Genomic DNA, 13,651 nt, shown 5'->3' on the forward strand with positions numbered 1-13,651 from the left:
GGAAAAATAACCCATGCAGCATCCTTGCACACTTAGTATGGGAAGCTACTGCATCGTGGGCCGTAGCCTGCAATTCAGTAGGCATTGTCATTGTACAGTTACATTAAACCTGATGTTGTACCCAAGTTTATTAGATCCATGTCGCACAGTGTAGCTTCCACTAAACTTGTAAGATTGCTAACATCTCACAGTCTGTAGGAGGCTTTGCTGTATATTAGTTTAACTGTTTCATTAACCAAATGTGACTAAAACCCATTTCTGTATATACTTATTCCATGGCGTCAAAATTACTCTGATCACTGATATTATAACAACAAGCCACTATAAGTGAATCCAGTGCTGCTAAACAAAGTGTTACAGGGGACATCTTATATCTAACAGGTTTTTTTCCTCTGGGATCCTTTCATTAAAACAGCTTCTGAGGGTTATGGTGAAGACGAAATTACTTACTAAGGTTATTACTACACTGTATACTGTGATATTGATATGTTTGTGAAAACCAGCAAGCATGATGGAGTACACTGTTATTTTGAATTTTGCTGTGCTTCTACAGTATGTTCTTCTTCTGTTCTTACTATTTAAATAACTCAGTTATTGTTTCTTCTGTGCTATTTCGTGTTGATTTGTCAACAACAACCACAACAACAAAGCAGAAAAAAGTACAAATTTAGGTGGAGCCACTAGACACATACAAAGACTGCCTTGGGCTGCTTAAATGCCCTGCATGGCTGTTATTAAAATGCCAGTGGCTAACACACTGAATTTGACATGTTTTTTTTTTTAAAAAAAACTTCAGACATTTGTATTCAGTTGGCATGAGCTCTCCTATGAGACCTTAAGCTAACCTTAAATTTAACATTTTTTTCTGACCCAAACTAATCAATGGACTCATCTTAAAATTTTATCCAGAATGACCTCACCTTGCAAAAATATCCGAAACCTAGATTGTTCTTACAGAGATAGCTCTCTCTCTCTTTTGCTCTCTTTTACACTTACACTTACACACACACACACACACACTGGATGCTTCATCGTGACGTCACGCAGTACGCACTTTACACACTGCACTGAGTCACTTCCACGCACTTCACCTCAGCAAAGTGAAACAACATCTGTGAGCACGAGCTGCAGCCGACGCCCAGTTCTGAGTCGGTGAGACCACAAGTCTTAATCAAAACAGTCACCTTGTGGTCTGATAAACAACAGAGCAGCAGCAGAGAGCTTCAGTGTCCCCGAGAGGCTGTCTATCACCCAGACAAGACAGGGATGACAACAAGAAGGGTGTCAAAAAGAACTCTATACTGCAATAGAGCCGGGCAATATACAGTGGTGTGAGATACAATGATTATCATTTTGCTTTACCAATGTATTTTTAAAATGTTGACCTTGATAATATACCACAGCTGTAATTACTACTACTATACTCTAAAATTAGCACCAAATGTTGTGACGTATGATACAACAACGTCAGAGCATTTTTAACACTTTTGAAAAGGGGTCAATATGAACAAAATGTTGAGTATAACAGACATATTGTTTTTGTTTTATATAAATAGTATTGATACTAGACAATTTGTAATACCATGAAGTGTAATAACATCACAATATGGTAAACTACTAAACACCACAAACACACTGCAACCCCCTGTGGGTGTAATGCGGAAGTTGAACAGTGAAACCACAGGACTTTAACTCCCATGGAATACAATAAGGTCAAAAACACTTGTCTGTTAATGCACCATAGGCTACTATGAGCTCCCAGAGGAATATCAGAGTGAGGGGGTAAAAAGGGCTAAATTAATGTCACTAAAAGTAACAGCAAGGTTGGCTATTTGCCATTATCAATGATTAAATTACTAAATTAATTAATGACCACAGCCTTTGCTCATTGTGATTGCCTTAACATAGAACATGTGTGCCTGTCTTAGTCTTTTAATTCCTGTTTACCCTCCTCCAACATCACCATGCATACACAGACACACACACCTTGCACCAACAAATCAAAGCTACCCAACTGACCCACACCTGCCTGCACACCTCTGTATTAGCTCCCTATAGTCACTCTAGATATTTACCACTAACAGCTACCCTCTTAAACAGCAAATGATAGCCTCAATGCATAACTGAGGTTGTAGTCACTTTTCACTGCAGATGTGATCAAACACACCACATTTCCACTTGACAGGCTACAGTGCACTGCATCTTGTGCTGCTAAAGCAAGGCATGCTGTTGTTGGCCGTGTCTCACTAAAACATCAGAATAATCTGAACGAATTCACCCCCTAAAGAGCAGCAAAATCCCCTCAGGGTTCAGGAATAACTGATACCACGCACAGGGGGCAGAAATGCCAAAGTAATCTGAGGTCACATAGTGAACCACAGACACCCTTTAACTTCCTGCAGGAATATGTGGTATTATTGTTAAGATGTATCGCTGGGGAAGTTCTGTTGTTGTATGCATTGGGACACAGTTCGCCAAAAATGCCACAGAACCCGACATCTATAATTTAAAGTTATCGGTTATAAAGAAACCTAAACTGATCGGTGTAGCATGCAACAACCTACCATAGCCCATACACCAGGCCGCTATTCTGCTTCTTAACCCATTTATCCTTTCAAATTAGACAACCAGCTCTGGCAGGCATCGTGAACACTTTTCCAGGCATGCATCATGTAACACATGTAGTGGGAAAAAGACATGAAACAGCGCGTCCCCCCGCCAGATCACTGCGGTACCCTGCACCCAAATGCAGGCCGGCGTCCCTGCGAAAAAAAGGAAAAAACACCGTGCACCTCGACTCCTTGCTCCCACACAGGGAATGACAAAACGACATCCCATGGAGAAAGAAACCATCCTGTCGTCCTTCTATCGGCCTTACCTTCAGCTTCAGTGTCCGTTTTTGGGATTGATTTTGTCCTCCTCTTATACCAAAACGTCGTTGGGCTGAATCGATGAGGAGAGCGGTTTATCAATGGAGGAAACTGACGCTCCGCTTTTATTCCAGCAGGGTCTTCCCTCGATTAGTCCCTATAACAGGAAGAAGCTGTTTGTCAGGGTAATTACAGAGGCAGTCCGGGGAGCCTCTACCGTGGAAATGCAACGCCTTGGCGCATAAAAAGGGCGCCGTGTGCCTGCAGCGGTGACCGCCGGCCAGGAGATGCTGTCGGTGCTGAGGATGCGAGCCGGTGGATGGTGATGATGATATCCATAGAGGTCCCCGTTTCCACCTGACACAACCTCTCCTTCCTCCTCCTCCTCCTCCTCTTCCTCTCCGCTGGTGATGCTGGAGAGAAATATCAGCATTAGTGCGGCGAGCAGAGAGAGAGAGAGAGAGAGAGAGAGAGAGAGAGAGAGAACTGCCGGTGATAAATTTTAGCAGGAAGCCACAAGGGGCCGTGATTTACATAATTTTCAGCAGCAGAATCGGTTTAAAGGCAAAAAGTAAATAAATGCTAGAATATGTCAAAGCCTATCACTAAATATAGTATCCACAAAAGAACAAAAACTTCTGTTTGAACTATTTTTATGTTTTAAATGCTAGCTTAACGTTAAATCCAGATTTCAGATAACCATGCTAGCATGCTAAAACGTTAGCCTACTACCGAAGTTTAAAGTAGTTTGTCTTGAGAAATACATTTGAGGTCCCTGCTTAGGCATGGTCGTTAAAGCATTGTAATAGTAATAACTGACTAATAACTAACTACAGTAACTGATTGATTGGGAGCCATTTATCTTAACTGGTATTTTGAAGTATCGTCTTCCAAGATTTTGTTCCACGAAGAAGAAGGGGGCGGGGCTTCAAGCAAACACTTGTAGTCACGTGTTTCCATCCAATTACTGGTATGCATATGGTTTTTAGCACAGGTGCTAATATGCAGGCTCACCTATACAGTGATCACTACTCTTGGCTACTGAGATCATGATACAAAGTTCCCTCTAGGAAATTATTGGTTCTTGAAATAAAACATTAGGCTCAGGCCTAGTACTAGACTACTTTGAATAGGGGGCACTAAGATATATTGGTTGGTTACCAAAGACTAGTGTTAATTTAAGTGTTCTTTGGGACTGTAAACTATAATACACACTCTTTTATGTTTTTATCCCAAGCGTTATTTTCTGGGGGGTTAAAGCCATCCAAGGCTTAGCCCAGACTGCTGTTGGGGGGATGCTCCCTCAGAAAAGTTTTGATTAACAAGCTTTATTTCTATGCTTTTTTTATGCACTAAATTTATATGTCTTAATCATTTGAAAACTGGATCATGTACCTTAAAAAGTGTCATTGAGGCTACCTTTCTGGTTGATTGTGAATTGTGACGTTAAAACATAAATAGCTGTTAGTGTGAGTTTTGAGTAGAAAGAGAATCGCAACTGCTATCATTAAACATTTATCATTAATTTATGTCAACAGTGGTGGAATGTTACTAAGTACATTTACGCAAATACTATAATAGAATAGAAAGAAAGAACTTTATTTATCCCAGAGGGGAAATTCAGTTGTCCAGCAGCTCATAAAAGACAAAAAAAAACAAAATAAAATACATCAAAATAAGTGCACAAATAGAAATTAAATTAAGATAAAATGAAGTGTGCGTGTGACTGGATTCAGGAGGTGTTAAACAGTCTTACTGCCATGGGGACAAAGAATCTCCTGAAACGCTCTGTTCTGCAACGCAGTGAGATGAGCCGACTGCTGCAGCTGCTCCTCTGTCACTCCAGGAGGCTGTGGAGAGGTTGTCTGCTATTGTCCATTATAGCTTTCAGTTTGTTCAATGTGGCCCTCTCCACCACAGTTCTTAGTGGGTCCAGTCTCCTGCTTAGAACTGTGGTGGAGAGGGCCACATTGAACACTGTACTTCAGAAACAATTTTGAGGTACTTCTACCTCTCTTTCAGAGGCAAATGATGTACTTTTTACTCCACTACATTCATTTGAGTTTTAGTTACTTTAAAGATTCAGATTATTAATACAACATGTAATCAACAAATAATCATGATGTATTATTGTATATTAAACTACCCAGCAGTATATGAGTCATTTTTGGTATAGGCCTTCTTTATATATGTGATGCTAATGCTAATGCTAATGTAGGACTTTCACTTGCAACAGCATATTTCTACACTTTTGTTAATTTTACTTATGTAGGCTAAAATATTTGTGTAGGTTTCTTCTTTTACCACAGTAGTTTATGGGAATATTAAATGGGGTTTCTTTCACTCACACACAATTTTCAGATAAAGTTCATGCAGTGTAGTGTGTGCACTGTTCACCTCTCCATCATCTGCATCTGCCTGTCTGTCCCTCCCTCACGCTCTCTCCGCTGTGACTGTAAGAAGAAAGTCAGTTCATGCAGAGTTTTCACCTATAGTAAAATGACAGTCGTTACCGTTTTAGTTCATTCTGGATCCACACCTCAACATTATGCAATGTGACTCCTGACAGAGGATGTTAGTTGATTTCAACATGTTCAAATCTAAAAAGTGAAGTAACTGCACACTCCTTTGTCACCCAGGAAGAAAGTACCAAACCCCCATTTAAAAAAATCGCTGAATTTTTATGAGTTGTTGGGCCAGGGGAAACTTTATAAACATTCTGAAATGTTGTCTATGAAAAATCCTCAATTATTTGTCCCCCTTTAAATTTGGCAAATGTAACACATTAAGGTCTTCCTTTCTTTGTATAAAAACAAACATTTTTCCAGTTTGTCCCACTGTGCTGCAGTACCGGCTTGTAGCCTAAGAACTGACTGACCTGTCAGCCAATAAGACAGGAGTATCTCCGCGCATTTTCCTCTAATCACTCTCTGATTAGTCTCTTCTTGCCTCCACTCCATTCACTAAAGATACAAAATTACAATACTGTACTTTTCTTTTGTGGCAATTAACTGCTCAAAGTGGAGAATCATTCAGCTCTAAAGATGCCTATGTCTGGCTTTACTGGGACAGGCAAAGCATTTGGAAGCGAATTGACCCCCTTCCTTATGCCAAGAACCAGCCCTGATTAGGTTACAGATTTCCCAACACTTAGGCCCAAATGGTGTTCCTGAGTCATTTATTTATGTATTTTGTTGACCTAAATGTAGTCAAACTTAAAAGGCCAATTACCACCATTAATAACTAACTGCATAATGTAAACATGCTGAAACCCCCAAATACCAAGAAAAGCACATGCAACTGAACTTTGAAGTTTATTTAGAGTGCACATCACTTTTTTGGGTTAAATATAGACAACAACCCACACACACACACACACACACACACACACGCACAGGCCTCCAAACAGGCAGAATCCCAAAAGGGCAATTGTACATGAAACTCTAGCCAGTGTCTGATACATTTTTTTTAGAATAATGCTTTAACCTTTGAAACTTTCTTTTACTGATGATCACATTAAAAATGTGCAGAAGATAATAATATAATACAAAAAACATGCTGTATTGCATAACATTACACATGCCTATGGCAGATATGTGTCCAAAGTGGCTTATATTTTAATAGCCTGCTTGGATCAAAGGAATTTGTGGTTCAGTGTCTTGCATTGAGTTCCAACAAGGTGGCCAGGGAATTTCATCAGCCACCCCAAAATTTCTGACACATAATGGCTTCTGACTCCGTGCAGCATTGCTTTTGACCTGCCAGTTAATCTTACAACCATTTTTGAATTAATATTTCAAAGCTCATTAAAAAAATGAGAATAAAAATAAAGAAGAAATTTTAACAATTGTGGTTGAAAATAGGTTGTCACTCTCGAACAATTCAAACAAACAGAAGAATTTAATGAGGTGAATGTAATTTATTTGGAAAAACAATAAAGCAAGGCATTTTGATGAAAATCTAATAAAACTTTTACCAGAAACAACAGGGACCTCACAGCCTAATTCAAGTGTACAAAGGCAAAAAGAAGAGCTAAGTGCACTTGACTTCACTCTCAAAGTGAGTCTGTTTTGGAAGCCCTGGGGAGATGTTTTAAAAATGAAAAAGCATAAAAACAGGTCAGCCTTTTCTGTATTCACCATTTTACAAGCAAAACTTGTGAATATGTTTGACCTTTTCTCCATATTTGCTGCTGTAGAGCCCTCTGCTATAGTCCTACCAATCAACCATCACATAGCCTTTAACATATAGCAGTCACATGATATCCAGACCCAGACAAATACAAGAATATTCCCAGTTTCAGTCCTTGCTTATCACGGTTTCTTTGCAGTATTTATGATTTAGATGCCTTAGACTAAAGGCTTAAATCCAAATTTCTTTTTAAAAAAAAAAAAAAAAAAAAAAAAAGACATTAATCTCAAATTTTGATGTAACACATGACTGACTTTTCAAACCCGATTTGAGCCACAAACCTTCAAAGACTTTCAAGGAATACTGAGGCTGGTAGAAATCAACAAAGTCAACCCAGGGGTGATGGTGAAAGTAGGCCTACATTTACTCAAGTACTGTACTTAGGTACAATTTTCAGGTACTTGTACTTTATTTTAGTATTTCCATTTTGTTCTACTGTATAGGCCAACTTCTACTCCACTATATTAAGAAAGAAAATATTGAACATTTGACTCCCCTACATTTATTTAACATTAGTTACTAGTAACAACTTGCTAGTTCAGATTACTAAAAGAAAATAATATACATTATTCTGAAAAGGCACATTCTACATAATGAGTGGGCTACTTTTGATGCCAATACTCATTTAGCTTATTTAAGTAAGAATCTGAATGCAGGACTTTCACTTGTAATAGAGCATTTTTTAATAGGAAGCCTTTGTTGTCATTGTACACTGTACAACAAAATATCACCTCTCCTGATCAATGCAATAAAAAGAAACAGGCAAACACCACAAAACAAAACAACTTTAGCAAACATCCTCAGTCGACAACACAGGTTCCAAAGAAACAAGTAAAAAGTAAAATTTATAAAAATAGAAAGAAAGAAAATTTTGCACTACAACCAGAGTATTTATCGAAATAGAGTAAATGTAATTATTGCACTGGAATGAATGTAATAATGGCACTATAACAAATGTGATTATTACAATAAATAAGAGTATTTATTGACCAAGAGTAAATGTAATATTGCACTAGAAAAAGAGTATTTATTGCACTTTATCAAATGTAATTATTGTTCTAATAGATCAAATTATTGCAATAAAGAAGAGTATTCATTGCCTAAAAATAAATGTGATTATTGCATTACAATAAATGTATTTATCAAAATATAATAACAGTATTTAATGAGAGTAAATGTAAATGTTATTGCACTACAATAAATGTACATATTGCACGAGAATAAATGTGATTATTGCACAAGAATAACAGAATTTATTGCTCCAGAATTTTTTTTATTATTGCACTAGTATGTAATTAATGCATTCGAATAAATGTAATCATTGCATTTGAATCCGTAGATTTGCCCTCGAAAGACAAATTGTGCTATAGCTACTTTTAGTTAAGTAAAAGATCTGAGTACTTTTTTCCACCACTGGTGAGGAGTAATATGAACAGATGAACAGCAGTCTGTGAGCAGCAAGGCTCCTTTAAGTCTCCCTGTGAGAGGAGGAGTCTGAGCTGCGGAAGCGCTTCTGCTGCTGTCACATAAGAGAGGCGTTTCTACATACTTGATATGTCATGTCAGTGTGACTTCATAAGTGAAAGTGCCCTCAGCTTTATCGGACGCAGCTTGTTTGAGCGTCAAGTTGTTGCTGTGTATTGGAACTCGCTTATTAGGAATAATGTCGGAGAGCATCAAAAACGTCGCGATATTTGGAGCCACGGGAATGACCGGACTGGCGACCCTTCCACAAGCAGTGGCTGCAGGTGAGGACTGAGAGTAGAACACAACACAATAGGAGAGAATAGAGGGACATACTGGGGTCATTCATGGGTCCCAGTAGGTCCCTTTAGTAATTTTACATTAAAGTTGTACACAATAAGAGTTTGCGCCACAGAGAAAAGAAGTGTTGTCTGTTGTGGTCAAAGTTTTCACCCTCCAGCCTGTAGGCTATCTCTCAGCCTTGGTTTATAGTGTGATGGCCCTAGATTTACTGAGTCTGCAGTATTAGTCAATATCTTAACATCACGAGATTGATGATAACAGAAATGATTCATAAAAAAATAAAAAACTGTTGGGCTTCACAGTGTCAAGTAGTCCACATCTACTTCTGCTATGGATTTAGAATTGGTCAGTTAATCAATAAAGTATCAATAACGTGATATAAGACTAGAAAGGATTGTGCTTAGCCTATTGTAAAGTTGTTATAAACCTAACTTATAGTTTTATCTCATGTTTGAACTTAGTCATAAACTCCACATTACTATTTTTCCTCAAACTTTCCTTCTTCGTCTTTTGTCCTCAGTAAAACATATCATTATATATCCATATAAAGTTATTTGCTGGAAACTATGTTGATAATTGATTCTATCAAAATCCACTAGTCTCACTCTAATGTACAGTTTTGAAGATTTTAGCAAATGCAATATTTTATATGATGATTTTGATTTAGCAGCATTTTCACTTCCTCTCTCCCTCCTCACCATGTAGCAAAAAAAAAACTGTTAAGTCATGACAGACGTTACAGGTTATCATTATGCTGAGTCATATCAGGCTGAGAGCTGATAGTAGAAGCTGTTCACTATCTTGCCTAGACAGAGAGGGCGGGATCACCTTCATGTAGTGGGTGAAGTTATCATGGGAGCTTCAGGAAGAGACTCTTTTGTTCTGGCTCCACTTTGAAGACGTTGAAATCATGTCATCTGTTGAAATGTAATATCAGCTTCAGTAAATTTTAGAACACATGCAACAATTACTGCACAATAACCAATATGACTAACAGTATGAGTATGTTATCAAGCAGGTGAAATGTTCAGTTGTCATAGTGTCACTAGTTGTCTAAAACTGAATAAAAGTGAATCTCATTCTCTTACTTCTTCCCCTTCTCTTTCATGACCTTGATGGAAAATGTCATAAGCTCCTGCAACATGTGAGGGAGAAATATGAGTTTAGGAAATGTGTTAACAGATTAGGACAATGATTTAATGCATAGGAGTATCAAAGTGATGATGGTGCGAGTGTGTGTTTCTACTGCATCCCTGTTTTATTTCCATGCTTCCTCCCTCAGGATACAATGTAACGCTGCTGGTGCGGGACCCTGCTAAACTGCCTGCTGACCACAAGGCGTCCAGAGTGGTGGTGGGAGACGTACTTAATAAAGAGGATGTGAAGAAGACCATGGAAGGCCAGGATGCAGTTATCATCATCCTGGGCACCAGGAATGACCTCAGTAAGGCTCCACACTTTGAATAAGAGACACACAACCAAGCTGACATTATAAGAAAAGAAAACTAAATGCAAAACTAACACTTCTTACATTTTTCTTTCTTTCTTCGCACGTTGTTGCACATTTCCTGATGCTGTGCTCTTTGCATTTTTGAGTTCTTTGATTTTCATACAAGCTTTGGATTTTTCCATTTGTTTTGAATTTTGGTGGCCTAAATTTGCAGCATTTCTCTAACTGTAGTTGCTTTGGGCTCCTCTCACATATTCACACCAATAAGTCTCTGCACGATATTTCTTTACGTTTATTGTTAAAGGTCAAATTTCTTTGCATAACTGACTTTGGTCACCTTACGCAAGGAGGATTGTACTTTTTAATAGTGTAATAATGTAAGATATTCACTAGAGGTCGCCAAAGAATCTGAAACACAGTATATAAAAAGGTGGATGGGATTTACAATATGACAGTAGATGTGAATGGATTTCTCCAGGCCAACTCAAAGGATTAATTGTAGATAAATCAACTTACACACAAAACAACATGCAGACATCATAGATAAAAGATAGGGTTAAAAAAAGCTTCACTTACAGTAAAATTGTCCCCTCAGTAACGAAACACTTCCTTTCTGATGCATTAACTTGCGAAATGATTTCATGTTGGTCTTCTAAATACCCCATTTACTAAAAATGAAAACATTTAAAGTTTTTAGTGTTATGTTTTCTTGTATAAACTTAACTGTGTAATAGAGCAGCTCTCTGAAATACAGTAGTTCAAATTTGATACCCAGTGGAAAGTACCAGTGTCTCAAACTATAATCCAGTACAGTTCTGATTATTTAGTTACTCTGCACCTCAAGTTTGATTCTGTGATCTGATCTTTGCTCATCAGGCCCGACCACCATGATGTCTGAAGGCACCAAGAACATTACTGAAGCCATGAAGGCTCGTGGGATCAGCAAAGTGATCGGCTGCATGTCAGGTACAACTCATTGTTGATAAAAAATTATAACAGAGCAGGTGAGGTGGTCAAAGTGGGTAAAAGAAAAGTACCTTGAAATATATTTTGTTGAGTCCTGTTTAAGCATCTGATCAACATCTTTATCCTTATCCTTCCCAGCCTTCCTGTTGTGGGATCGCTCCAAAGTCCCACCCCGTCTGGTTCCTGTGACAGAGGACCATGACAGAATGTACACAGTGCTGAAAACATCGGGGCTGGACTACGTGGCCGTCATGCCTCCTCACATTGATAGTCAGTAGGAAGTAGAAACTAGGAGCTTTATTCCAAACAAAAATGGATGAAAACTTTCCAAACTTGTTACCGGCATAAAAGTGCTTCAGTTAGTCAGTCTGATGAAATGTGTTGGTAGATAATGGATTCTAAGCTGCTCTCTATTATCTAAACAGTTATGATGGTTTAAAGGTCCAGCATGTAGGATTTTGTGGCATCTAGCGGTGAGGTTGCAGAATCGAAACTTCTCTCATGTGCCAAGTGTGTAGGAGAAATACAGTGGATGCACTGACTGGACCTTTTAATTTAGATTTTTTTTTAAAGAATTGATCTGAGACTCTGTAAGATAAGACATTTTTTGTAGAAATTTGCACCCAAAGCAAAGTTCAGACATAACAATAATGCAATAAGTTGATTATGCAAAGTCAAACTAATCTTCACAGCTCTGGCAAAAACTTTTAGGCCACACAGTCAAAAAAATTGTTTTTTTTACTTGCATGCAAAAAACTTCAGATTATAAAAGCATTTGTGTGTTTTGTCATATTTTATGTGATTTCTTTTTTCTTGTTTCTGTCTTGTGCCCTCTAGATGACCTTCCTCTGACAGAGAAATACATGGCGACGGAGAACATGCTAAAAGGAAGAGCCATCTCCAAACATGACCTGGGACACTTCTTCGTCAAGTGTCTGTCCACATCAGAGTGGGATGGCAAGACTGTAGGAGTGTGGGGAGAGTATAAATAGTCCTGAACAACACATCACTGATGCCCTCCGGACAGCGAGGGGGTTTAAATCTCTTCCTGTCACTGATTGCCATTCATAATATCTACCAAATCACACTCAGGAGAATTTTTATTTTTTTTTATGCTGAGATTTCGAGTTAATAAAGAACTAATGTCTGTGTAGATTCAAACTGCGAGTGTGTTGTCATAAACAAGGATGCTTCCCTGTGTTAACCTTTATAATCACTACTGGGCAGCTTTTGCTTGGCATTTTATATTTTTATACTAATTTCAATTTTATTATCAGCTGCAACTGAGTGCTGAATCTGTACTGCTGCTTCAGCTGTAGTTGTTCACATTGCTTTACATTAGAAAATGTCTTTATACATTAACAATTTTTACATATTGAATGATTCGTTTCCTATCAGTGTACATGTCTATGTTGATGCCTCCTGCTGCTGCTCTGGTGTACAGCAGATCCTTTTTATAGCTGTTAAAAATAAATGACTTTATTGTGCAAAAGGTTGTGCTGACAGAGTGACGTGTCATGTGAATGAGGAGAGCTGCAGGCTACTTGTTACTAGAGTGACAAAACAACAGTAATAGGAAATTGTACACTAATCTTCTATCATCTATGTAATTTACATTACACTTTACAACACAACAAGAGAAAACCAGAGTAATAGAGTAAGTCCGAGGTGGATAGTGTACTCAGTTACTATGAATATTAGTTAAAATATCCTCCTCCTTGTGTCTTAATCTACAAATCAGTCTAGCTCTTATTTGATCAGAACTGGTTTTAATCACTTGGTCCATTTGTTTTGGAGAGGAAGAGAACTCTGCAGACAGGCTCCCAGTAAAAAGCTCCTGAACAATGAACACTGAAGGAACCCAACCTGGAGAGGTTTCAGGTTTCAGCTGGTTGCAATCTGCAGTCCTCACTGCTAGATGCTACTAAATCATACACACTGCTCCTTTAATTGGAGTACCTGTACTTCTTGTGGAATAGCTAAATTAAACAAACTCGATGAAATGCTATTGGATAGGGATTTAGTGACCATTAACAATATAATACAATATATACAATACTATAATACAATAATTATAATTACCTAACTGTGTTACATTAGTGTTATTAAATATGAGTCTTTTCTGTTGTGTTTTGGTGTTTTTTTCTCTCTTTTGGGATAAATGGGTTGGAAATTGGCATGAAAAATTTTGGACCATTCCTGTAGTCTGTCTTCGGTTCCACAGTTCACCTCACGTGACTGTATCCTTTTTTAAAGGACAACCAGTCAGTCAGACCAGTGGCATGTGTAACTGTTGTGCAACTCCCTCTAGAGAAAAATATGTGTGAAAGACCAAGGGCAGGCAGTATCCCGGAAACCTATAATTCCTTCAAAATAAAACCGGGCTTTTTCTTTAAAAAAAATTAAG

The 13,651-nt window shown here is 38.1% G+C and overlaps 2 protein-coding genes across 4 annotated transcripts in view; one reads left to right on the forward strand and one right to left on the reverse strand.

Annotated features, from left to right (window-relative positions):
* The window catches only part of LOC125888896 (spectrin beta chain, non-erythrocytic 4-like), a 120,478-nt gene extending 116,719 nt beyond the window's left edge, over positions 1-3,759 (reverse strand). Inside the window, exons 1-2 of one of the 3 annotated variants that reach the window (XM_049576531.1) lie at positions 3,739-3,759; positions 2,879-3,283 (exon numbers count right to left, since the gene is read on the reverse strand). The gene's annotated coding sequence lies outside the window, so the exon portion shown is untranslated. Of the gene's footprint in view, positions 1-2,878; positions 3,298-3,738 lie in introns of those variants that run through there. The other 2 variants (XM_049576532.1, XM_049576534.1) reach the window with 2 other exon arrangements.
* A 4,833-nt stretch (positions 3,760-8,592) lies between these two features.
* blvrb (biliverdin reductase B) lies at positions 8,593-12,736 on the forward strand. Its single transcript, XM_049576181.1, has 5 exons — positions 8,593-8,809; positions 10,111-10,272; positions 11,155-11,244; positions 11,383-11,514; positions 12,082-12,736. The coding sequence occupies exons 1-5, from the start codon at positions 8,725-8,727 to the stop codon at positions 12,234-12,236; spliced, it is 624 nt and encodes a 207-aa protein (XP_049432138.1). The 5' UTR covers positions 8,593-8,724; the 3' UTR covers positions 12,237-12,736.
* Positions 12,737-13,651: the final 915 nt, after the last annotated feature.

Source organism: Epinephelus fuscoguttatus, linkage group LG5 (assembly GCF_011397635.1).
Source record: "Epinephelus fuscoguttatus linkage group LG5, E.fuscoguttatus.final_Chr_v1".
NCBI lineage: Eukaryota > Metazoa > Chordata > Actinopteri > Perciformes > Serranidae > Epinephelus > Epinephelus fuscoguttatus.

Coding starts and splice junctions, on each gene's coding strand:
- blvrb (XM_049576181.1), top strand. CDS start 8,725: ATGTCGGAGAGCATCAAAAACGTCGCGATATTTGGAGCCACGGGAATG. Junction 8,810..10,110: donor TCCACAAGCAGTGGCTGCAG/GTGAGGACTGAG, acceptor TTCCTCCCTCAG/GATACAATGTAACGCTGCTG. Junction 11,245..11,382: donor AGTGATCGGCTGCATGTCAG/GTACAACTCATT, acceptor TATCCTTCCCAG/CCTTCCTGTTGTGGGATCGC.